General features: G+C 42.9%; 1 protein-coding gene across 16 annotated transcripts in view; it reads left to right on the top strand.

Annotated features, from left to right (window-relative positions):
• INVS (inversin) overlaps positions 1-25,958 on the top strand; it is a 210,454-nt gene that overhangs the window by 171,084 nt on the left and 13,412 nt on the right. For 9 of the 16 annotated variants that reach the window (XM_053262819.1, XM_053262822.1, XM_053262828.1 and 6 more), the window contains 3 exons: positions 275-1,080; positions 18,540-18,775; positions 23,456-24,504. In XM_053262819.1, coding sequence (XP_053118794.1) covers positions 275-1,080; positions 18,540-18,775; positions 23,456-24,291 — 1,878 coding nt within the window. In that variant the 3' untranslated portion in view covers positions 24,292-24,504. Of the gene's footprint in view, positions 1-272; positions 1,081-18,539; positions 18,776-22,151; positions 22,230-23,455; positions 24,505-25,958 lie in introns of those variants that run through there. The other 7 variants (XM_053262820.1, XM_053262823.1, XM_053262830.1 and 4 more) reach the window with 5 other exon arrangements.

Genomic DNA, 25,958 nt, shown 5'->3' on the forward strand with positions numbered 1-25,958 from the left:
AGTTTCATTCTGGAGTCTTCCTTTGAATGGTCATCAGAATGGCCATATAGATATATTTCTGCCAGCTGAAGATAACACTTCATTCACCTGAAGTGCACCATTGTCCATGAAAACTTATGCTACCACCAATTTGTCTTTAAGGTGACACAACTATCTTGTCTACATGTTTTTTGGTCACAACTATCTTGTCTAAATGTTTGTCAATATAACAAATTGTTATTAGGAAAACTGAGAAATGAGAATATTTTTTCCATTTATCTCTTTTTGTCTAGAGGCATCAAGAACAAACAGCAAAAGCAAGTCTGCTTCTGTTGCTTTCAATTCCAGTCAGGAAAATGAGGCATCCAGGCATCAAGTTGAAGCAAAGCATCAAACTATATCTGCAACCTCAGGCAGGGATGATAAAAAACACAAGGAACCTAGTATAAGAGCAAATGGCACTTTTATGCATGCCAGCATAAGGCACAACTCCAGCTGTAAAGCTGCCAGCTCTGGGAAGAAATCAGAAACTCAAAGTCAGTCAATAAATGATGATATTAGCCATTGTGAAGCAAAAGCAGTTTGTGGTCAGAGCAGTAACTGCACACATAGAAGTACAAGGCAGAGTGAAGTGGCATTTCAAGGCAGCCCACAGCAGTTGAAAGCAAGAAGCAAAGATAAAAATGATGAGAGATGGTCCCCAGCTGGCTCTAGTAGGCCTGGGAGTGCCAAAGTGGAAAGTGTAAACATCCGAAGAGACACTTCAAGCACTGCTGTTACACAAACCAATAAGGCAACACATAACAATCTTACCAAAAAATCTAGTCTTTTGCTGGCTAACAATGCACGAACTACAAGGCATGTGCCCAACAAACTAGCATTAAGCAACGTCCATGGAGACAGTCCAAAACTGGACAGGCAGACTGTAACAACGCCTGGGAATTCAGAGGATCAGTTGTGTGCTCTTTTAGTGCAGAGACAAAATATTGAACTTGTTCCTTCAGAGATCCGGATGCAGATGATAGAGAAGGAAAGGGCAAGAAAAGAGCTCTTCCGGAAGAAGAACTGTGCTGCTACCATTATTCAAAGGGCTTGGAGAAGGTAGGAGATTAGTTGTTTTTTCCTGCCTAGCTTCTTTAAATTTTCATCATGAGACTTAACATACCATGTACAGATGTGCTCTTACCCCTAGACTTCAGGGCTGAAGTCCAGGGCCTCCACAGCCTCTGGGGCCCCCCAAATCCTCTTTTGTCTGTCCTGGGCAATGTGGTCACCCAGTGGAGCATGATGATGCTTAATTTGCAGGGGAAGGGTGCCTCCAAAGGCCTTTAGGTCCAGGTTCCAAAATTAGGTGCGTCTCTGGCCATGTACAACTTGGTTAAGCTTGTTCTGTTTGACATGCTTGGAAGAATGAAACATCAAGATTGCACTTAATGCCTTCAGCGTAATGGAAGGAGGCCAGTTGGAGGTGGAATACTCGAATGGCTAGCCACTGTATTGAATATTCCAGTTGTCCCTTGGCTCTAGCCACTTTGCATTTTAAAAGGATGCCTCAACAAAGGATGCATGACTCAAGCATCCTCTCCCCATGTTTCCAGATCTTGTGAGAAGGGGAACTTTTCACTTGTCTTCACACAGCAGAAATTATTATTCTTAGTAGTAGTAGTAGTAGTAGTAGTAGTAGTAGTAGTAGATTCAGTACCTAAAAGCCGACAAGCTATTAAATTCAGTACCTAAAAGCCAATGATTCAAAGACTTTTCCAGATATGAGCTTACTGCAGGCTTAAAGCTTCTGCAGTGGTTACATATGGGCCCTCACGCACAGTCCAGATGCTTGTGTATAATGTTGTTGATTCCCATGCTTCTTTGCAACATGTTTCCATACTTTGGCCACATGCTGAGCATGGCCCTTGTGCATTTTCACAGTACCACCTGCTGGCCAGCACTTGCAAATCCATCCCTTTCTATTACTACTTAGAACTTCCCAAGTACTGGCCAGCAGGTGGAGCTGTAAAAATAGTGTGAGGGTGACCAAAACCTAGAAACAGTATGTGGGAGCACAAGAATCTACAAAGGACTCCACAAGCATCAAGACTGTGTGCAAAGGCCTGTAAGTAACTACTGCAGAGGCTTTTAAAAGCCTACCATAAATTCACTTCTGGAAAGTCCTTTGTTAGGCAGAGATAAAAATAGGTGGACAAAAGAATGGTTGATAGTGGCAATGTGGATGAAGGATGATAACAGAAGCAGTGCAGATAGAGCAAAAGGCATAGGATTGAAAAAATTAAAAGGAAGATGTAGAAGGGGAAGCAAGAACCCAATGTTAGAAAAAGGCCAAATTATTCTTTTTTAATAATTACAATATAATATATACTGGTTTTCAGTAAAAAAATATTCACAAAGCAGTTTACATAGCAAACTTCACAGCCAGCGAAGCAGAATATAAGTGAGAGGAGCAGTCAGACAGAGCAACAGAAGCTTCTTCTCTAGAAACTATTTGTAATCATTGCACAAAGTATTGCTATGCCACATTTTTGTGGGTTTCAATTTTTGGTTCAATCAATCAATCTTTATTACGGTCCTAGACCACCATAAAACAGTACAAAAGGATATAAAAGCAATACCAATCTATAAAACTGTAGCTAATAAAACACTGTGGAATTATGAAATCTACAACTGCAGGGTATGGGACCTAAGCGATGAGGCTATGAACCTGCAGCATCGTTAGAGTCTAATCTAACCAAATACAAAACTATATAATGATTAATAAAAGCTTATTATAATTGCACACCCAGGCTCAATAACGATGTGTGATTGGATGAACTAAGGCCACTTTTATTAATAAATTACAATAACCTGCAACGAGGTATTTACAATTAGAGTGCGGGTATCCCTTCTGTGAATCAGCCTCATAAGGAGAACTGCCCACCACAGGCGAAAGTGTAGCCTATTAAACCCTTTGTCTCAGAACAAACCCACGTGAGGGGAAGAAAAATGCTGAATCATTCCCTCTGTGCTTTCCAAGCAAGGCTTCTCCTTAAACTTCCTGTAGTTTTTGGTAGGTTCTAAAGGCTTCTATCACCACCCATTTATCGACAGGATCTTGACCCCCGCAACCCTGGCATGGGTGGAAATCCCAGGGAAGCTCTCTTTCTTTTGCTATTGGAAAAGTATACAAAAACCTTCCATGTGCAAGCCTACACGTGGTGAGAAAACTGGTAGATTGCTGAATGTCTGAGGTGTGTGTGCACCAGAGTGAGACCCCCTTCCAGCTCCCACTTTTTCCTGAGTTAAACACGCACTCAGAGAGGCTTATAAAATGCAAAAAGAAAAAAGAAAAACAGCTTTATTCAAGTGCAACAGACCACTTCCGTCTGAGGCTTTCTCAGCTTTTAATTACAGGTAAAAATACTCTGTAGGTCACAAGGATACTTCAAAAAGTACCCCAGATGATGTTGGGTTGGCACACTTTAAAAATCGTGCTTACCCAGTTGTCAAGAACATGTATGCTAAAAAAGCAGAAGCACACTTAGAACAGTATCAGGGATATACCACACACACACACACACAAGAAACTGAAAATCTAACACACAATCTGACTAAACAAACTTGTCCCTAGACTAACTTCCCGAAGCCTTTCTTAAACTCACCAAATCCTGGTGGAGAACTCAAGCTTCCTGCCCTCCTGGCTTCCCAGGACGTGCAGAGAAATTTTCCTGCAGGCAGACTTTATGGCTGCATGTCCTCCTCTACGCTCCCAGCCAGCTTCTTCTCTAACAAAGAACTCTTCCTCCCAATGGCTCTCAAGATCCCACCCACCTGGTGTGCTGATTGGCTGAGCTCTGGAGTTCACCAGCCTGTCAGGCAGGACAGGGTTCACTTCCAGTTAACACTTTGGGGGTGGGGTGGCTACACTACAGAAGGACTGGGTGTCCATCTAGACAGGGCCGGATGGCTGTCAGGGTCCAGAGAATCCTGCACGCTGCTGTTCAGAACTTGGCAGTATTATACATGATGGCAGGATCTGCATCTGAAAGCAGCAATAAGGTGTAAAAATGGCTTGGATGACCAGGGTACTTAAGAAGTAGTGGCAAGGTGAGATTGGAACAACTCTTTCTATAGAAGGGGCAGTGGAGGAGCACGTGCACCGTTTTTTGACCTACCCAGAGTCGTAAGGACATATTCTCTCCACAATTGGTGTCTTCCTATACGTGCCTTCTAATACAGCAGATGGGAGGGTATGACATCAAGCAAGAGTGAAGGCTGTCCTGTGATTTGAGACTTCCAACTGGGTAAGATAGATGGCCCAGGTATCTGAGGGAGGCAAGGTATCTGAGTCTTTCCAAAATAAGGAAGTTTGGGGCCTTGGTTAGGTAAGTGTGATGCTCTATGTCTGCTATCCTCTGTTTGATAGCTCTTTTTGCCTGGTCATGGCCCTTAGCAAATTTTTGGTTCAAAAGATGCCATTTCCAAGAGGGCAAGACCCAACCACTTATGAAAAATCGCTTTTCATGTCAAACAAGTAGGGATGTGCACAAAACGGATTTTCATCAAAACAACCAGTTCAACCAGAACAAACATAAAATGTTTTGAGTATTTCGGCCATAGGGAACAATGGGGGAACTCAAAATACCCCATTGTTCCCCATAGGTAGCTCCTAGGGACCCCAAAGTGGGTTGGGTGGTAGGGCATGATGGGTGCTACCTACCACCCAACTCACAAAAGAAATGGGCAATTTTAAACAATTTTTTTTGCATTTATATTTTTATTAGTTTTCTATATACCAGTGTGACTTCCAGTTCATCTTTCAACATAGTTATACTGTAACATCTATATTTGCTCTCATATAAATATTTTCTTCATATTTTACCATAATAATCCTTTAGTTTCATTATTCAAATTCCCCAACTGTTATTTTTACATTTCAAGCTCCATTGATAAATCCAAATTTACATTGTTTTTTCTGTACAACAAAGAGGGTTTCCAATCTTCTAGAAAACTTCCTAAATGGCCATCTCTTACTAATACAGTAAATTTAGAAATTTCTATTTTCTTTTGGGATTTCTTCATTGGCTATGCCCAACAGAAAGGGTTCAAGTCTTTTGTGACATACATTTGAGAATCTTTTTAAATTCATCATAAGTCATATCCTGAGGCCTCTTTACTTCTCTGCAGGACTGCCACATGTGATAAAAGGATCCCTCGCTTTCTTGATTTTAAACAAATTTTTAATCTTTTCCCGAAACCCCCATAGGGTTCCTAACACTGCAACAGCTGCCAAAGCAGAACCCTTAGCAGCAAGTAGCATAGCCATAAGCTCAGCTAGAGCAGCCACATTTTGACTGAGTACACCTTGCATTGCAGATTGTAGAGCAATGAATGAAGGTGTCGTAAATCTGTTGTTTGGCTAACCCAACAGGATTTACAACCCCCTTCAGCACTCCCCAGTGAGTTAACAGAGAGCGGCAGTGGAACTAGAACTGCACGAGTGAAAAATAAAGGCTCACAAAGAAAAACAGTAAATGAATTAAGTCCCCTGAACTGCACTAGGTAACCCCCTCCAACAATAACTGAGTAATAAGTGAAAGAAAACACAGAGCAAAGGAATGACAAATAGCGAAGGACAACAGAAGCAAGGAATTAACAGAACAAAGCAGGAAGCATAAACAAGGCAAACTGGAACTCGGACAAAGTTTGGGAATTCAGTGGCACACTGTCTGCAGCCAGCGAACGTTGCAAACAGCACCTGAGCAATTGAGAGACTACCAAATATATGTGGCTCAAGAGAACCAGCAGCCAATCCGGTTTCCCTGAGTCAGCACTTCGGCTTCCTCTCTAGTGATCTCCTGTGCCTGCATGACTTCCATTGAGCCATCTCCTCAAGACAGGTAAAATCCCAGGCTCCTCCCCATCAGAAATCATGTCTGGCAGCTGTTGCGAATCCTCAGCTCCAGAGTCTGGGCTCCCTGCCAAGTCCTGTTGCTGTGCCTCTGAGCCCTCACTAGCAGGCGAAGCCTCCTGTTCCTGCTCTGACTCTTCTGAGTCAGAAGTCTGAGCCATGACAGAAGCACAAGTTAGTCTCAAGGCCAGACATGGAGCTCATTACAGCAATCACCAAGAAATAACACTCAGAGAGCTGCCACTGTCCATTTCTCACCACAACACTATCTCACAAACAAATCAAATCACACCTCAAGTAAGTTCTGTCAGTCTGAGATCCAGAAAAACCAGATAGTTCTAACAGCAATAGCACAGCATATTATACTCAGTGCTGAAAAAAGAAAACCACAAAATCAAACCTACCTTCCTCCTCTCCTGATATATCATCTTCAAGAGAGGAACACTATAAGGGCTCTCGCTGCCTCCCAGTCCCTTTAAATACATCTTGAAATTCCCTCTTTTTATCGACCCTCCCCCAGCCTATGGGGACACAGTTGCCCATGATAACACTTGATTTGTATCATAACAAGCCAACCAAGAAGCAAAGAGATCACAAGCTAATCGCAAGCCAGTGCCAGAAAACCAATCAACAAGGTGGAAACAGACATCCAAAATGGTGCTTGGAACGTCAAAATGATTGAAATGGGGTTGTTCTGTTCTAAGCTCAAAATAGGCCTTTTATTTAAAAGGTGTTCTGTTTCAAGCTTGAAACACTCGAAACAGCCTGTTTTGAGTCCGAAAGTTTCACCGTTGGAACGTTCTGCACATCCCTACAAATAAGACATCATGTAATCTGCTTTGACAAGAAAGGGGAAGGGATTGTGCATTTTCTTTAAAATGACAACTCCACTGTAAAGCAGGATGACTCGTAGGTAGGGAGTTCTGAATCCCTCTCCCTCTCTTGCATTTGCTGTGCCAAGAGAGAGGGCTGCAGATCCTGCTGTGTAGTGACAGCTTGTGCCTCAGGAAAACGTGTAAGTACTCGCCCACCCTGTGAAGCCACTCTCATGGTGGAGCCTGGCAGCTCAAGAAATAGTCTTGATGGGTCTAGAGGTGAGTTTGGAGTGGCCTGGCTGTCAGAAGTGGAGCCCACTAGGGATGTAAATGGAACCAGCTGGCCTGGTTCGGTTCAAGGCCAGACCAGCCTCAAACCCAACTGGGACAGTTCAGTCTGGCACCGCCCCCTTGACCCGCCCCAGTTCAGTTTCTGGTTCACGAGCTTGACATTGTAAAAAAAAAAATCTTTTTAAACGTTGACTTGGGGGAGTTCCTGGAGGTGGCGGGGGGGTCTGTGGAGGTTCCCTCTCCCCCCATCGGCCTTCCTCATTCCCCGCTCGACCAGTTCAGCCACTTTTCGGCCAGTTTTCGGCCTTCACCTGGCAGCCCGGCAGCCATTTGGAGGCTATGCGCCTGCGCATGTGGCCTCTGCGGCCAAGCGGGGCATGAGGAAGGCCAGCAGGGGGAAAGGGAACCTCTGCAGACACACACACACATCCCGCCGCCTCCAGGAACTCCCCCGAGGGGAGTAAAGGTAAAAAAGAAATTTTTTACAATGTCAAGCTCGTGAACCCCCTGAACATCAGGGGGTGTTCAGTCCGGGGTTGGACCAAATGGGTGGGGGGGGGGTTCGGTTCTACCCCCAATGTTCAAGCAGAACTAGTTCGACATCAAACACATTCGACATCGAACCTGTTTGCACACCCCTAGAGCCCACAGAATTCATCTCCAGTGAACAGCTGTAGCATTTGTTCACAAGTAATCTATCACCAAGCAGTGCTGTTCAGACATATCAGGCCATCACAGATCTATTAGAGTTAAAGAGTATTCCAGGAGGAGATACTGGCTATACACACACACACACACACACAAATGTGTTGGTACCTCTCCACAAAAAAAGAAGAACCCACAATTGTCCCTGAAATAACGTGAAACTGACAAAAGTAATTGGCACTCATCATTGTTTATTCCACATTTAACAAAATCTGATTTTGATGCAACAGAATATTTCAAATTATAACATAAATGAAAATGGCATGGACAAAAATGATGGGACCCTTAACCTAATATTTTGTGGCACAACCTTTAGAGGCAATTGCTGCAAACAAGCTATTCCTGTAGCTCTCAATGAGACTTCTACACCTGTCAGCAGGTATTTTCAGCAGGTGGCCCACTCTTCCTGAGCAAACTGCTCCAGCTGTGTCAGGTTTGAAGAGTGCCTTCTCTATACTGCATGTTTCAGTTCTTTCCATAGATGTTTGATAGGATTCAAATCAGGGCTCATAGAAGGACACTTCAGAATAGTCCAACGTTTTGTCCTCAGCCATTCTTGGGTGCTTTTAGCTGTGTGTTTTGGGTCATTCTCCTGTTGGAAGATCCATGACCTGAGACTGAGACAGAGCTTTCTGACATTGGGCAGTACGTTTCACTCCAGAATGTCTTGTGTTGTGAACTATACCTCAAATTATATGTTGTGAACTATACCTGGTTTCGCACTCTGTACATGCTCGGAGGGAAAGAGGCAAATTCACATCATACACAAACTGAATTGGTTCTTGGAGATGGTGGCCATGTAGGATCTGGGCGCGCAAACAGAGATAGAAAGAGACACACTCAGAAAGTTCAGTGGGCTTTATTATAAAAAGTTGCTCATCAGGATAAAATAATCCACATTAAAAACATGTTTCCGATTCAAAGTATAGTGTAATGTGCCTAACTAACATATGTGTGTACAATCAGTAATTACAGCTATCTAACAATCTAAAAAATCCTAAATAAAACATCTAGATAGGAGCAGAGAAAGGAGGAGGAGGAAGGAGGGGGGGCGGCTTAGGAAGGGGGTAGCAGTGATTAGTAGGAAGGAGGGAAGAGGGATCCAAGGCTTGTGAAGGCAGCATATTACCAGGATCAGAGGCTTGAGAATGGAGGATCTTTCAGCTGAAGGAGAGAGGCTTTTGGCTGGGGACAGGAGCTTTTAGATCAAGCATGCAGTTTGCTCAGAGCATGGCTGAGAGTCAGAGCACCATGGCTGGGGAAGTCTTGACTTCTCACTTCGCAGCAGAAGTCACAAACAGTCCCTTCTCCCATGGAAAGAGTTCCTGCCTCTCGCCCTGCGGCTTGGGCAGCAAACCCTTGGATTGCTCATGAGCAGATCTTGCTTGTAGGCACAAGATTGCTTGTAGGCAAAAGACTGCCTGTAGGCACAAGACTTCCCTCTGCCATGTCCAGAGACTCCTTCTTATAGTGGTTCCATCCTTTGATGTTCATTTGAGTCTTCTGGATCACAAAAGGCGTCTATCCTCTTTTAATTATCAAAATTAGCTCAGGATATTTGGTCAGTCCAGGGTAAACAGGGTCTCTCCTGTTAGCAGAGTATTGTTCTATTGTCATTCCCCAAAACAAATCTACATCTTCTCCTGCGTTGTCCCAAGAATGTTAAAAGTCAGGAGTTAGTGAAAGAGTTAGTTCTATTTATGTGAGACAGCAATTAAATTACTTCTTGTGTACCTCTATCTAGTGTGTAATTATAACAAAAGAATATTTAAAGTAACATCAAAAGGGGTACACGTGTGAGGCAAGTTAAGGCAGAAGCATCCTGTCAGTGAGGTAAGGGGATTATTGGACAGCAGGTTAATTTCAGCAGTGTGAGACTGGTAATTAAGCCTGACCCATTGTGTCTCTTGTGAGTTCCACAAACACTGATAACCAATGCTAGATTACCCCTGCCTTTACAAATCATTTAACAGCAGTCATGAGATCTGGGCATCATGTTCACCTCAAGTTCAGGCATTTAATTGAACTCTTAATATAAAATGAAATCAGACACAGGCCTGAATTCCATATACTTCTGGGCCGGTACCTCTGGATCTAATGTTGGGGTGCCCAACACTTGCTAGTCTTGAGATTTCATTGTTCCCTGCACAGACTCAAGGCACCCTGTGCCAGATGCAGCAAAGCAGCCCCAAAACATAACTGAGCCTCCATGTTTCACAGTAGGTATGGTTTTCTTTTCTTTGAAAGCTTCATTTTTTCATCTGTGGACATAGAGCAGATGTGACTTGACAAAAAGCTCCAGTTTTGTCTCATCTTTCCAAAGGACATTCTCCCAGAAGCATTGTGGCTTGTCACTATGCATTTTAGCAAATTCCAGTCTGGCTTTTCTTTCAACAGTGGAGTCCTCCTGGGTCTTCTTCCATTGAGCCCACTGTCGCTCTAAAAAAGCGACCGATGGTGCGATCAGACATTGATGGACCTTGACCTTGGAGTTCAGCTTGTATCTCTTTGGAAGTTGTCCTTGGCTTTTTGTCTACCGTTTGTCTACCATTCTCACTATCCTTCTGCCCATTCTTGGGTCGATTTTCCTCGCGCAGCCACATCCAGGGAGGTTGGCTACAGTCCCATGGACCTTGAACTTCTTAATCATATTTGCAACTGTTGTCACAGGAACATCAAACTGCTTGGAAATGGTCTTATAGCCTTTGCCTTTAACATGCTAGTCTATAATTTTCTTTCTGATCTCCTCAGACAACTCTCTCCTTTGCTTTCTCTGGTCCATGTTCATTGTGGGATACACGATGATAGCAAACAGCAGAGTGACTACTTTTCTCCATTTAAATAGGCTGAATGACTGATTGCAGGATTGGAGACATGTGTGATACTAATTAAAGAAAATAGCTAATTTGAAAAATCACTCTAAATCCTATTATTTATGATCTTTTCTAGGAGTACCAACAAATGAGTCCAGGCCACTTTAGAATATCTTTGTAGAATAAGCAATACTTTATCTCTTTTCACACTTGCTTTGCTTTACTCAGTGATGTATCAAAGGCATGCAGGTATACATTGGACAATTGCTTTTCATTTAATCGCTTTTCAGGAGGCATAAAACACTTTTTCAATGAGCTGTAAGGCTACAAACAAATTTGTCTGTGTGTGTGTGTGTGTGTGTGTGTGTGTGTGTGTGTATGTGTGTGTGTGTGTACACACACACACACACACACACACACACACTTCCCTGTCTGTGCAGCAAGACTCCCCATTACTCTGGTCTGCATATACTTATGATCTGCATATACAGATCATGAGTTAAGCTTTGCAATGCCTGATTGTACATGAATAAAGAAAGCTTGCTGACTCCTCTGGATTCTCCAGCTTTCTACTTTAGGGGCAAGAGACAAGCTCACACAATGAAGACCCACATGAAAGAAAATATTACAATTCTGAATGCCATTTTGAAAGGGGGAAATCATAATAATCCATATTATTGATTTTTCTTTTTGGCAACCAGCTAGCACCGTGTGAGCTCAGTGAGGAGCCACTGCTGTATTGCCTCCTTTTAAATACTTTTAAAAATCATATTTATATACCGCCTGGTCTGTGTATCTCTATGCAGTGTACACAATTTAAAACACAACAAATATAGAACAGAGTAAAAATAATTAAAACAATTTTCACAGAATAAAAAGTTAACAATTTCATAGGATAAAAACAGTTTAAAATTAATTTTAATTTAAAGCCTGAGAAAACAGGTGTATCGAGGGTCTTTTTAAAAGCAATCAAAGTTGGAGATGCTCTTATTTTGCAAGGAGTATATTCCAAAGCCCTGAGGCAGCCACAGAGAAGGCCTGGTCCCAAGTCACCACCAAACAAGCCAGTGGCAACCATAACCGGACCTCCCCAGATGACCTTAATAGGCAGCAGAGTTAATGACAAAGAAGGTGCTCTCTTAATTACCCTGGACCCAAGCCATTAAGGACCTTATAGATAATAACACGTACTTCGTATTTTGCTCAGGAACATATTGGCAGCCAGTGGAGTTCTTTTAAAATCTGTATTATATAGTCCCTTTGGGTTGTCCCAGAGACCAGTCTTGCTGCCACATACTGTACCAATTGTAGCTTCCAGACTGCATAAAAAAGCAGCCCCACATAGAGTGCATTACAGTAGTCAAGCCTGGAGGTTACTAGCATATGTACCACTGTTTTAGGTTCATTTACCTCCAGAAATGGGCATAGCTGACATAATCAAAGCTGATAAAAAGCACTCCTGGCCACAGCCTGAGTAACCAGAGTGAGTTTTGGATCCAGGAGCACTCCCAAACTACATACTTGTTCTTCTTTGTGGTCTCTGTCCATCATATATCGGTTTGCACCTGTGCAGAGCCACTGTCCAGATCCTTCTAGAGCTTTACCTTATTAGGAAAAAAGAGCAATAAAATGGCTCCCCCTATTTGGTAGCTCACCACACTCCCTCAATCTTCCATTGTTAACTGCCGCAGTTGCTACACCTTCGGCCTCCTTCTCCTGCTTTATTTCCTGTCTGTGACAACTTTAAAATTTACCTGCGAGTATTCCCTTCATTTATTTATTTCAATTTATTCTGATTTCTCTGTCCCCTCATATTTCTTTCTATTGTGTTTTGCGTTTTTATTCCTCTCCTCCCTGACCCTGGGCCTGTTATGGACACAAAGGTGACTGGTTTGAGCCTGCACAGAGCCACCATCCGGATCCTTCTAGAGCTTTACTTTATTAAGAAAAAAGAGTAGGAAAACAGCTCCCACCATCTGGTAGCTCAAAGATGCAATCTGTGATATGAATACACAAAAGATTACTCCTAGAACTACAGTTACAGGTGAGAAACCCGCCCTTCATGGTCTCTGTGCACCACACATGGGTTTGCACCTGTGCAGAGCAACCAACAGATTGATGGGGGGAGTGTAACCCTAATTAGACCAGGCAGACCTAAACCATCTCTTGGATTCTGACCCCTACAATCAATACCTCCTTCTTATTTGCATTCAACTTCAGTTTGTTGTACCTCATCCAACCCATTACCGTCTCCGGGCAGGCATTTAGGGAAGTTGTGCCCTTTCCTGATGAGGTCAATATGGGTGTTATCAGCATATTGATGACAACAAACTTCCTGATGATCTCTGCCAGCCGTTTCATTGTAGATGTTAAAGAGCATTGGAGACAGTATGGAGTCTTGTGGAACTCCATATATTAGTTCTCACTTTGAGCAACTAATCTCCAAGCAACAGCAGAGCAACTGTTTCCAAGCGACACCACCTGCGTTTAAAGTGCTAAGTGCCACTTTAAAAGCAGTGACTCCTCCTCCAGGAAGATTCACTGTTTCTCTTCCAGCTCTAACTGGTAACATACAAAGCAGGTATCTCTATAGCCCTGAGCAGAAGTTGTGAAGTACTCACCCTCAGTGTGAATGGAAAGTTAGGTAGTCAGCCTCCTGGACTGCTCACATTCTAGAGAGAGTTCCATTTTTCAGTACCAGCTGGGAGCAGTATCAGCCAAGGCCTCTCTGCCAGCATATTCATGGTTCAGGCATGTTTCCTACTGAAGTGGGCTTTAGCAAGCTATTGTTTTACCCACATTCATCTATGCAAATTGCTGGACCAGAAATTAACTTTACTGCCTGTCACTTCCCCAGCTGCCGCCTCATGTGCCAGTCAAGAGAAGTACAGGGTTCTTTGTGCCTCTTATCACTTGCCACTTGATTTGAGAATTGGCTTTGGGACTCTATCCTTTTTGTCCTTCCACCACCCTGCCATCTCTGGGGTGATGGATTTTCCTAGATTGATTTGCTGGTGGGGAGGTCTTCAGCTTGTATTGCCCAGACATTGAAGTTAAAATTAGTGCCTCTTTAGTGACATCCTGCAACAAAACCAAGACATGGAGCCCTAATCAGGTGAAGTATGGACTGTATCAGCTGCTCTCAAGACATATTGGAGGAGAAACCAGCAGGTGCAAATACTACCTTAAATAGGTTAGAACTGATCTCCTGTTGCACAGAAAATATTTTAATCAATGTTTAATCAAATATTCATATCTAATATTTTAATCAAATCAACCATAAGAGCTGGTCTTGTGTTAGCAAGCATTAATTGTCCCATTTGCTAAGCAGGATCTACCCTGGTTTGTATGTGAATGGGAGACTACATGTGAGCACTGTAAGATAATCCCCTTAAGGGATGGGGCCGCTCTGGGAAGAGCATCTGCAGGTTCCAGTTCCCTCTCTGGCATCCCCAAGATAGGGCTGAGAGAGACTCCTGTCAGTAACCTTGGAGAAGATGCTGCCAGTCTGTTTAGATAATACTGAGCTAGATGAAACAATGGCCTGACTCAGTATAAGGCAGCTTCCTATGTTCCTATGTAAGAACAGTAAAACAATGGAACAGACTTCACAGGAAACCAACAAACTTTGATGAAGATGTTTTGGATCAAATTATTTTAAGATGTTAGGAATGTCCATATTTACATGGTTGAATGTTGTGTTTTGTTTTTGTGGTCCAACAGATACATTCCTACAAATTTCTCAAGTTTATTGTATTTCAGTTGGTAGACTGTGACCCGCAACCTAAGAGAGTGAGAATAACAACTGTAATACTTGCACCACCTTTTTCTTCTTCTTTATTTAAATTTTTGGAGGGAGAAGGTGAAGAGAGGAAGAAAAACAGGAGGAAAACAAAAACAATTTACAGCACAGGGATGGACAAAACCTTGCCAAAAAAGAAAAAAATATGCAAAAGTTAATAGCCTACACAAAAAGAACTTGCTAGTCTGCCTACCCATAACAAAGTAAAAGAGATAAATTATCTTCCAATATATAGTAGCGATATAGAAAGATGCTGAAAGGCATCATCTCATACTGTGCGGGAGATGGCAATGGTAAACCCCTCTTGTATTCTACCAAAGGTACAAGTGGGATCTCAGGTCTGAAAAAGTTGAATACTACTTTGATATTCATTGCAACATTTTGCGGAGGTGAAACCATAAAGAGAACTATTTTGGTTCTTTGAGGATTTTTTTCTGATTGAGAGTAGGGATACTGATGCAATTTTAGTGCTTGCAGGTGTTAGAGATGCAGCATTTTATGCAAAATATTCAACAGCTAACTGGTTGGATGCATTATGAAAGGCTTATCCCCTTTCTCTCAAACTCTGTAACATCCAACAGTAAATATCACAAGCTGTCAGATCTGGAAGTGAGGTAACCTTACATTTGGTCATCTGGATATTCCTGCTGGCTCTAGCATTCCGTAGATCTATCAGGAATATTTATTTATTTTTGTCAGTATGAGGATGGCTTTTTGGTCTCTCATATCTTAGTTCTTGTCCTAACTGCCTCCAGAATAGAAGTATTATCTTTGGGTCATTTTGCACATCCTTTCTGTATCAAGAATGAGAGTGATGTAGTGGTGAGAGGGTCAGACTAGGAGGGGAGACCTGGGTTCAGATCCTCATGCAGTCACACCTTGGGCCAGTCACCACTTCTCAGCCAAACCTACCTCACAGGATTGTTGTGGGAATAAAAGAGGGGAGGGAGGAGCCTTCTTTGTAGGAAGGGTGTGCTAGAAATTTAACTGTTATTACTCCAAGGCCTAAGTGGCCTGACCCTAGATATTCAGGGTTGCAATCAAACCCCTATTGGGCCTCTTCTATACACTCTGAAATATCTGGTTACTATTTTTACACCTGAAACTTATGTAGAACCTGCAATTCATTTATGGCAACAATCAAGAGACAGTGCACTTAAGACGTCTCACTACAGGAGAAAAGGCTAGATGCTCCATTAAGTATATAAAGAATCTTGACTCAATACCTGAGATGCCAACTATTTATGGCCTTTTACTATTCAGGGAGCCCTAGCAGTGCCTTTTTTCAATGGCTAAATTCAGACATTATGCCAAACCGTGACCTGAGCTTCCAAACATACAGGCAAATTGATTGGATTGAGTGAGTGAGTGAGTGAGTGAGTGCCATCAAGTCGGTGTCAACTCTTAGCGACCACATAGATAGATTCTCCATGATGAAATAAGTAAGTCTGTCAGTGGTGCATTCATTGCTGTCGTAATCAAATCCATCCACCTTGTTCCTGGTCATCCTCTTCTTCTCTTTCCTTCAACTTTCCCCAATATTATGGACTTCTCAAGGGAGCTGGGTCTTCGCATTGTGTGCCTGAAGTATGATAGTTTGAGCCTGGTCATTTGTTTCTCAAGTGAGAATTCTGGATTGATTTGTTCTAGGATCCATTGGTTTGTTTTCCTGGTTTGTTTTCCTCAAAAGTCTTCTCCAGCACCAAAGTTCAAAAACGTCAATACTTTTTCTATCTTGCTTCTTCAAAGTCCAGTTTTCACATCCAAAGAGTGTCACGGAGGAAACCATTGTCCGAGCGATTCTGATCTATGTAGGTATAGACATGTCACAGCATCTAAATATCCTTTCCAAGGCCTTCATTGCAACCCTACCAAGTGCTTGTCTGCGGCATATTTCTTGACTGCTGGATCCTTTACTGTTGATGGTTGATCCTAAAAGGCAGAAGCTATCCACCACTTCAGTGTCTTCAGTATCAGTTCTGAGGCTGGTTGCTGTACTCGTTGTCATTAGTTTAGTCTTCCTTACATTTAGTCGTAGTCCCATTTTTCCGCTGTGCTCCTTGGCTTTCATTACTAGAGCTTGCAGATCATCCACATTCTCAGCTATCAGAGTGGTGTCATCAGCATAGCGCAGGTCATTGATGTTTCTTTCTTCAACTTTAATACCACACTCATCTTCTTCCATGTGTGGCCATGGTGCCAACATACACATGGCCTCCATACATGTGCAGAAGCCATATGTGTGGTCAGCATGGTGCTGCCACCATGTGCTGGCCGTTGGGGGAGCGCCACAGCAGCAGGAAGCTTCATGGAGAGGCATGCATGCAAGGACCTGCTCTACTCACTCTTAAAGGCACTGCTTGCTGCCTCCCCCGCCCCCGGCGCTACCTTCAAACCACCAAACCAGTTCATATTCAAACCTATGCACTGACTGAGATTCATGCACATCCCTAATAATTACCATCTTCACAAGTTAGCCCACTTCAGCCTTAAACATTAACATGTCTACGCCATTGAAGTGTCACTTAGGGGTGGGTCCGGACCGGTCTGGAGGCCATTGTAAAGGCCTCCGGACTGTCCGGACCAGTTCGGGCCGGTCCGGTCCGGGTGGAGGGGGTTCCTTTAAGGGCGGAGAGGGTTTACTTACCCCTCCCGCCGCTTTGCCCCCTCCAGCGCCCGTATTTTGTGTAGAAATTGGGGCGGCAGGATATCTCCCTGCCGCCCCTTCTTCTTCCTGAATGAAAAAGGCTGCAACAAGTCTTCTGCGCATGCTCATGTGCATGCGCCCTTCACGTCTCCCCAACAAGGCCGGGTAGACCGGGCCTCTGGTGATCGGAGGCCTGGTCTACCCGGCCTCGTCGGGGAGATGTGAAGGGCACATGAAGCGGTGGGAAGGGTAAGTAAACCCTCCCCGCCCTTTAAGGAACCCCCTCCACAGTGCCGGACCGCAGCTGTGCGGTTCCGTGCACACCCTTAGTGTCCCTGTGTGTCACAATAGCTGTAGCAAGTTTGGTTCAAATTGGTTAGGCGGTTCACAAGTTAGCCCTCTTGTGCCTCCAACGTTCACATGTCCACCATCTTGAATTGGGGCGGATGACATCATTTCAAACTATGCTATTGAGGTGTCCCTATCAGTGTTCCCTCTAATTTTTTAAAATCTGTGTACAGAATGAGTTTTGTTCTGGGCAGCAGTATCAAGGCAGGTGCACGCATGTGGAAGAGTGAGGCCTTCTTGATTCACCTTGAGCAGGATCTAAAATTAACTGAGCAGTCATCAAGAAACTTATGAGTGTGAGCATATGCACACGCCTTCAAGGGAACATTGGTCTCTATGTGTCCCTACAGCTGTTCCAAATTTGGTTCAAATCAGGTGGTTCACAAGTTAGTCCACTTGCACCTCAAACATTCTTGTGTCCACCATCTTGAATCAGGGTGGATGATACCACTGAGGTGTCCCTATGTGTTATTCACTACAACTGCACCAAATTTGGTTCAAATCAGTTAGATGGTCCACAGCCCACTCACACCTCAAATGTTTATGTGTCTGACATCTTGAATTGAGGTGGATGACATCATCACAAACCACACCATTGAGGCATAGCTATGTGTTCCTACAGCTATAACAAATTTGGTTCAAATCAGTTAGGTGGTTCACAAGTTAGCCCACTTGCGCCTCAAACATTTATGCGTCCACCATCTTGAATCAGGGTAGATGACATCATCACAAATCACACCTTTGAGTTGTCCCTATGTGTCCCTACAATTGTACCCAATTTGGTTCATATTGGTCCAGGCATTGCAGAGTTGATTGGGGTGGGGGGTCTCACACACAGAGACACACACAGAGAATGCTGGGTGACCCCATCAGCTTACTTTTCTTAAGGAAAGTAGGCTAAAAAATGCAGTTCCCATAAGAAATCGTGTTCAAAAGTTCAAATCTTTTTATGTTAGTTGCACCTGCTACAAACAGGGCATGCAAATTAGGTATGGCAGAGAATTATGGTGGTGTAACTGCTGAAGTAAGTGGGAGAGTGTTTCCATAAGTGCAAATATTTATGTACCACAGATAAGAGATTTGGACTGATGACGGGTATCAACGGAAGGTAACTGTTTTGTTCCCCATTATTCACCATGTTAAGTGGTTCATAAAAAATTCTAGAGTTGAAAAAGAGGTCACCTAAAATAAGAATTACCTCTTTCTCTTTCTTCTTTTCTTCATTTTTTCCTTCACCCAGCTTCCTATTAAGAAAGCAGTTCCTTCAGCTTGTTAGTGCTAAGCAGCAGTGCAAGGAAGAAGACGACAAATGGCGAGAAGAGATGGCTGCTTTTTGCATTGAGGTCACTTGGAAGAAGCACTTGAACCATACATCTCTGAAATCTGTTTCCTCAGGCAAAAATCTCAAGTCCATGAGCAAAAGCAGTGTAGCTGTGAACTCCACTCACAAGCCATCGCCCTTGAAGCAGATATATGGTAATGGTGCATGTTGTTGAGTGCTTACTTTGGGGACTTGAGGATTCATTTGTTGATAATAATCTTAACCAGTTTAAAAGTCTTCTCAGATTCAAAAATCGGAACTAATATAGCTTTACAAATCCATAGAATCAGAAATCAATTTTTGTATACAGGCGCAACCTTATTTATTTGTTTATTTATTTGTTTGTTTGTTTGTTTGTTGTTAGACTTATATACTACCTTTCATTAAAATAATCCCAAGGTGGTTTACAGCAAAATTTAAAAAACACAAGATTATAAAAATGGCACAGTTAAAATATTAAGCTAAAAATATAAGACAAATATGATTTAAAAATTTACAACACACGTATAAAAACAATACAAAATACAAAGAACAAAGAGCAGCAGCAGAGACAATCATATAAAAGCCTGGGTAAAAAGCCAAGATTTAACATGCTTTCTAAAAGCTGTGATGGAGACAGAGGAGCAAATAACCACTGGGAGAGCATTCCAGAGTCTGGGGGCAGCAACAGAGAAGCCCCTGTCCCACGTGCACAACAACCGAGCCTCCCTCATTGTCGGCACCCGGAGCAGAGCCCCCTCAGATGACCTTGTCAAGCGGGCAGCAACCCTTGGGAGCAAGCGGTCCCTCATGTATCCTGGGCCCAAACCGTTAAGGGATTTAAAGGTCAAAACCAGCACCTTGAATTGGACCCGGAAACAAACTGGTAGCCAGTGCAGCTCTTTCAAAATGGGTGTGATGTGCTCCCAAAACCCTAGCTGCCACATTTTGCACTAGCTGCAGTTTCCGGATATTCTTCAAGGGCAGCCCCACATAGAGCGCATTACAGTAATCCAGCCATGATGTGACTAAGGCTTGGGTAACCATGGCCAGATCTGCCTTCTCGAGAAAGGGACGCAGCTGGCATGATAATGGATGTGAAGAGACTTAAGCATACACTCCAGGATTGGCCTGAAGTCTCCCCAGAAATTGGTATCCATCTCCAGGTGACTATGGAAAGGGTCACCTGGAGTCCCTACTGAAGAGAGTGTCTTGAGGGCCCCGTGCTTAAAAGAGCCCCACACTGCAGCCTGCTGAACAGGGAAGTTCCAGTGGGAAAGCTGCCAGCCACTTCATCTCTCCTCCTCAGCACAATGCTTCCAGGGGCGTAACAAGGTTGGAGTGGGCCCAGAGACAAGATTTTAAAATGCCCCCCCCCCCCCCCCGAAGCTCAGCTCATGAAGTAAAGAAAACTTAAATGAGGCTGAATAAATGAGGCTGACTAGTGGTAACAAAAAGCATATTAAAATTGGTTAGAGTGCTGGACTAGGACCAGGGAGACCTGAGTTCAAATCCCCATTCAGCCATGATACTTGCTGGGTGACTCTGGGCCAGTCATATCTCTCTCAGCCTAACCTACTTCACAGGGTTGTTGTGAGGATAAACTTAAGTATGAGGTACACTGCTCTGGGCTCCTTGGAGGAAGAGCAGGATATAAATTGTGGATGATGCAAGACATTTAATGGTACTAGAGAAAGACATGCTGTTCTGGTAGCTCCAGGTCTTAACACTCACATCAGTTTCAGAGGATCAACATAACCGAAGGAAGCCTGGGTGGGTGTATGGCTGGGGGAGTCTGTCATGTGGCTTGCCTCTGGGCATCTATCTATCTATCTTGGGGGGCTCCAAGGCAGAGGGGCCCCAGACAACTGTCTCCCCTTGCCCTATTATAGTTACGCCCCTGAGTGCTTCCCTTCCCCCCTTCTTCTACAGCCCACTGCTGTTGTGAATGAGGAGGCAGCCGGGGGAGAGAGAAGGAACAATCGCTCCAGGGCTTTTCTCTCCATTAGCCATGGTGGATGGCCTCTGAAGCCTCAGAGTATGGAGAGAGGAGAAAGAGCTCCTTGATGCTTAAGTTAGAGCCAGCGTGGTATAGTGGTTAGAGTGCTGGACTAGGACCAGGGAGACCCGAGTTCAAATCCCCATTCAGCCATGAAACTAGCTGGGTGACTCTGGGCCAGTCACTTTGCTCTTAGCCTAACCTACTTCACAGGGTTGTTATGAAAGAGAAACTTAACTATGTATTACTCTGGGCTCCTTGGAGGAAGAGCAGGATATAAATGTAATAATAATAATAAGAAGAAGAAGAAGAAGAAGAAGTGCTAATAGGGAGAGACCAGAGCTGCATCTGAGATGTATTTACTTGGAAGTAAGTGCCATTGAATCCAAGGGACTTACTCTCAGGTAAATATGCCAGGAGACCTGTTTTGCATAAATGGAAAATAAACAGGATCAGGATTGAGCAGGTAATGTGTTACAAATATCTGGGAGTTGTTTTTCATGGTACTAGCAATTGGAAGGTGCAAGTCAAGCATATCATAGAGAGGGCCAGAGGAGTGTCACTGCCATCCTCAGATTCTTTTGCTCTTGTGGAGGCCAGTATATCTACCCAGCAATTAAGGTGCTTAATTAGGACAAAAGCCCTAGCCCAATTGTTATATGGCACTGAGCTATGTATTTGTTGTAATTTTGGCCCTTTGGAAGTAGTTCAGTCAAAATTTCTGAGGTGCATTCTGCATGTTGTGTGCCTAATGTTGCTTTGTGTCTGGAGGCAGGATTAATGAAGATGGAGGCCAGAACTTGGCTCCTCCTTTTTAACTTCTGGCTCAAATTGATGTTTTTTTCCAGTGGTTCTGGCCCTCTTAACGCTATTTGATGTTTCCTAGTGGAGGGCCCTTGTGGAAAAGCTAGCGTCTTATGCATTCTCCTCTGATTCCTTGATATTATTGGGATACAACAATGCTAAAATGACTCTCAGACAGCGTATCCTGGATATGGAGCTGCAAAATGATCTGATTCCTGGGTATTTTAGTTTGGGGGTGTTAGTAGGATCAACTTTGTGTCTTTCCAACCTTGTAATCCTGAAACACCGGAAGGCATTTTCAGTGGTGCACTTTTATATTCTACCCTCAACTTTGCTTGAGGGCAGATATCAGAACATCCCACTTCCTGAACGCACACGCCCTTGCAAAACGAATGATGTCAAAATAATGAGTCATGTTCTTTTGCATTGTTCTTTTTATTGAGACATTTGCTACAGTTTTATTTCATCCTTTTTAGTGAATTTGCTAGGCTGGTCTGCTGCATTTTATCTCTCTTCCTCCTCCTTTCAGATCAGAACCCAACCATATATTATAACATTGTGCAGTTTTGTGCTGCAGCCTGTAGTATCCGGAAACAGTTAACCAAAAAGTAATTAATTCTGGGTGCTTAAATGATTGGTTTAATGATTTTGCATACTAAATCCATGTTGATTTTTTTTTAAATTAAATGTGATTTAGTGTATTAACAGCTGGTCATTGACTGTAATACAATTTCATTTATTCATTACAGGATCTGCATTTGACTTGTTTGATTTTGCTTGATTTCATATGTTCTTCCAGTCCTAGTACTCTTAGAAGTAGATGTGTCAGAGAAATAGATGAAACATTTGGAATCACAACATACATATCAACGTACATGCTTCCATAATCACAAGTCTCAGAACAAAAAAATTAGACCAGCCAAAAATTTTAACACTGGTGAACACACACCATCTGACTTTCTATCTGAAGCAATAGAGATGCCATCGGATGCAGTGACATTGGAAGGAAGACAGAACATTTGGATTCATTACTTGGGACACTGGCCCCAGGAGGCCCCATGCTCCAAGACAGCATATGACCTGTCCGCAGCAGCCAATCCTAGTCTGCTGAACACTCCATCATGCACATTCTAGAAATGTTACTTCAGCTACCATAACTTTCATATACCATCAGAGCAACTGAAGATGGAAGCCGAAACATAAGAACAGCCCTGCTGGATCAGGCCCAAGGCCTATCTAGACCAGCTTCCTGTTTCACACAGCAGCCCACCAGATACCTCCGAGAAGCCCACAGGCAAGAGGTGAGGGCTTGCCCTCTCTCCTGCTGTTGCTCCCCTGTGTGGTGTAGTGGTTAGAGTGCTGGACTAGGACTGGGGAGACCCGAGTTCAAATCCCCATTCAGCCATGATACTAGCTGGGTGACTCTGGGCCAGTCACTTCTCTCTCAGCCTAATCTATTTCACAGGGTTGTTGTGAGGAGAAACTCAAGTATGTAGTACTTGAGGCTCCTTGGAGGAAGAGCGGGATATAAATGTTAAAATAAAATAAAAATAAATATTTAGTGGCATATTGCCTCTGAGGCTGGAGGTGGCCTATAGCCACCAGATTAGTAGCCATTGATAGACCTGCTCTCCATGATTTTGTCTAAGCCCCTTTTAAAGCCATCAAAGCTAATGGCCATCACCACATCCTGTGGCAAAGAATTCCATAGGTTAATAACGTGCTATGTGAAACAGTACTTCCTTCTGTTGGTCCTGAAATTCCCAACCTTCAGGTTCATGGGATGTCCCATAGTTCTAGTGTTGTGAGAGAGGGTGAAAAATTTCTCTGCCCACTTTTTCTACTCTATGCATAATTTTGTACACCTCTATCATGTCTCCCCATAGTTGCCTTGCACATTATATTTCTGCTTTTTAATCAACAATAAATTTATACTATTCTTTTTTATTAACAGCATCCTTCTGGTATCCAGAAAATACTTATATGGAGTTCAGTTTGCTGCTTTTAAAAAATCTGTAAAAACTAAAGCTACTCTCTGCTTTCTACTCTCCAGAAATCTCCAATCTAGTACAAAATGCTCAAAACTACCCAAGGTATGCTGTTTTTTTTTTTTTTTTACAAAGAAAGGTCAACAACAGGCAACATAATATAGGACATCTAAAAGTGTATAAGATTTTAAATATAATCCCTCAAAACTACAAACAAATATCTTTATATATAATATTTAAAACTACAAACAAATATCTATACCAGAATGCACTTCATTATCTTTGGATATTTTACTGGATTAAACGCCATCTTTACCCGACGGGACTAATTCCTAAATTCTTATCGGTTGAGCCACAATCATCCTGGAGTAGGAAGATAACAGACAAACTTAGTCAAGGTGGACTATCTCCTGCCCTACTGCTGGAGGCCGGCGAAAACACAGCCCGTAGACTGGTGAGACAGAGATTGATAGACATAGATTTACAAACTGAGAAGGCCAGTTTACCGCTTTTCTACAAATCAATCTATGCTAAGGTGGATCTTACTCCAGCAGCATATTTATTTACAATCACCTTAAGTAAATTTAGATGGGCCTTCTCTAGGGCTAGGTTCAACGTTTTCCCATCGGCTTTACTGTACGGGAAATACGCAAAATTACCCTATGAAGAAAGGAAATGTCCTTGCGATCAGGCGGTCGAAACTGTGGCCCACATTTTATTGAAATGCCCAATATATCAGGACATAAGGCATCAATTAATTGATCCATTATTAAAAGATCTGAATGGAAAAGACGATGACCTGGTGGTAACGTACTTATTGGATGACAAGGATATATCAACTTCTGCTGCAGTAGCCAAGTTTTGTTATGTGGCCTCAAGATTACGGCCCTCAAAAGAATAGAGTCTCTGAGGCTTCTGGGAAGCTACAATATGCACATGTACTCCATTTTAAGTGATTAACTGGTTTTTATTTAATGTTTCAAATTTTCTGAAAGTATGTTTTGTTTTCTCTTTTTTGTAAATGTAAATGTGTTGTATCGTTTGGTCAAAGACTGTAAATAAATACTAAACTAAATCTTTGGATTTACAGAGAAATAAACATCAATTTATCATGTTTCTTATCTCTACAATTATAAACAGAATCCTGTAAAAATAAGAGCATTAAGAGATACACTGAAACAAGAACTGTTCCAAAAAGCCAGCCTCAGTCATAATGACTATTAACACCTCCTTTAGGGATGTGTGAACTGGCTCAAGGTCGAGCCAGTTTGCCATGATTGAACCAGGCTGGCTCGAAAGTTTGCCCTTGAGCCAGACAAGGCCGGGTTTGGCTCGACCTCGAGCCGAACCCCCTGGGCTGGCTCGGAGCCAGTCCAGAGTTTGAAAAGTTTTTTAAACAATTAAAAATAACCCACCACCAGGCCCAGGGTAATTTTGCCATCTCGGGGGGGGGGTGCCACAGAGGGGTCTCTGAAGCTTCCCCCTCCCTCCACCAGCCTCCCTCAGTCTTTTCTGGTCCAGTTCAGCCCATTTCCATGCCTTTCCAGCCCTCTCCCAGCTCGCAGCAGCCATTTTGAAGTTTGTCACACATGCACATGGACTATTTATGTTGCCCGGGCATGCAAATAGCCTATATGATGCACTGCAGCCTTCAAAATGGCCACCACGAGCTGGAAGAAGGCTGTAAAGGCCCGAAAATGGGCCAAACTGCCCGGAAAACAATGGGGGGGATGCCGGGGGGGGGGAGAGCTTCGGAGACCCCACTGCAGCAGCAGCCCCCAGAGGCAGTAAAATTGCCCTGGCCGTGTTATTAAAAAAAATAAAATAAACTTTTTGAACCCCGGACTGGCTCGAACATGAGCTGAACCGGGGTGTTTGTGCACAAAACTGAACATGCCCAGTCAGTAGTACTTTATTATTACGGCCAATGGCCACTCAATACAACATAAACACACACACAACACTACACGACACTTCAGAAACATCAAAAGAAACTGCAATAAAAACAGTACAGTAAAAATATCATACATAAATTTTTTGTCTAGATAAAATCAGTTCACCCTCCTACTATACTATACTATACTATACTATACTATACTATACTATACTATACTATACTATACTAGTCCAGTTCTAGTCCCATCTGGACTTGAAACTAACAGAGCAAGCCAGTTTTGTGCACACCCCTAACCTCCTAGATAAAATACAATAAAACAAAAAACCTTCAGTAGAACCTATGCCACCAAAAGAAACAAGAGACATTCTAAGGTATCATTTCTACCATTTAACATTATACTACAAAATTCAATATTCAAAAATACATACGTGTTATAAAAAGAGAAGTTTCAGAAGATTTTAAAGAACTTCATCTATATTAAAAACTATGCCATACTAGGTTTTAAGTTCCTAGCATTGCTTGAGTTTATGGTGTAAGATCCTCTTTGTTATTGCATCCATATCTATTTTCTGGATATACCCATTGTATATCTGTCTGTCTGACTGTGTGAGCTGGGTGTCATGGTTCCTGGGTACCGTATGTTACTCATAGGGTCCTAGGAAGTCACTGTG

This window comes from Hemicordylus capensis, chromosome 6, assembly GCF_027244095.1.
Source record: "Hemicordylus capensis ecotype Gifberg chromosome 6, rHemCap1.1.pri, whole genome shotgun sequence".
Classification (NCBI taxonomy): Eukaryota; Metazoa; Chordata; class Lepidosauria; order Squamata; family Cordylidae; genus Hemicordylus; species Hemicordylus capensis.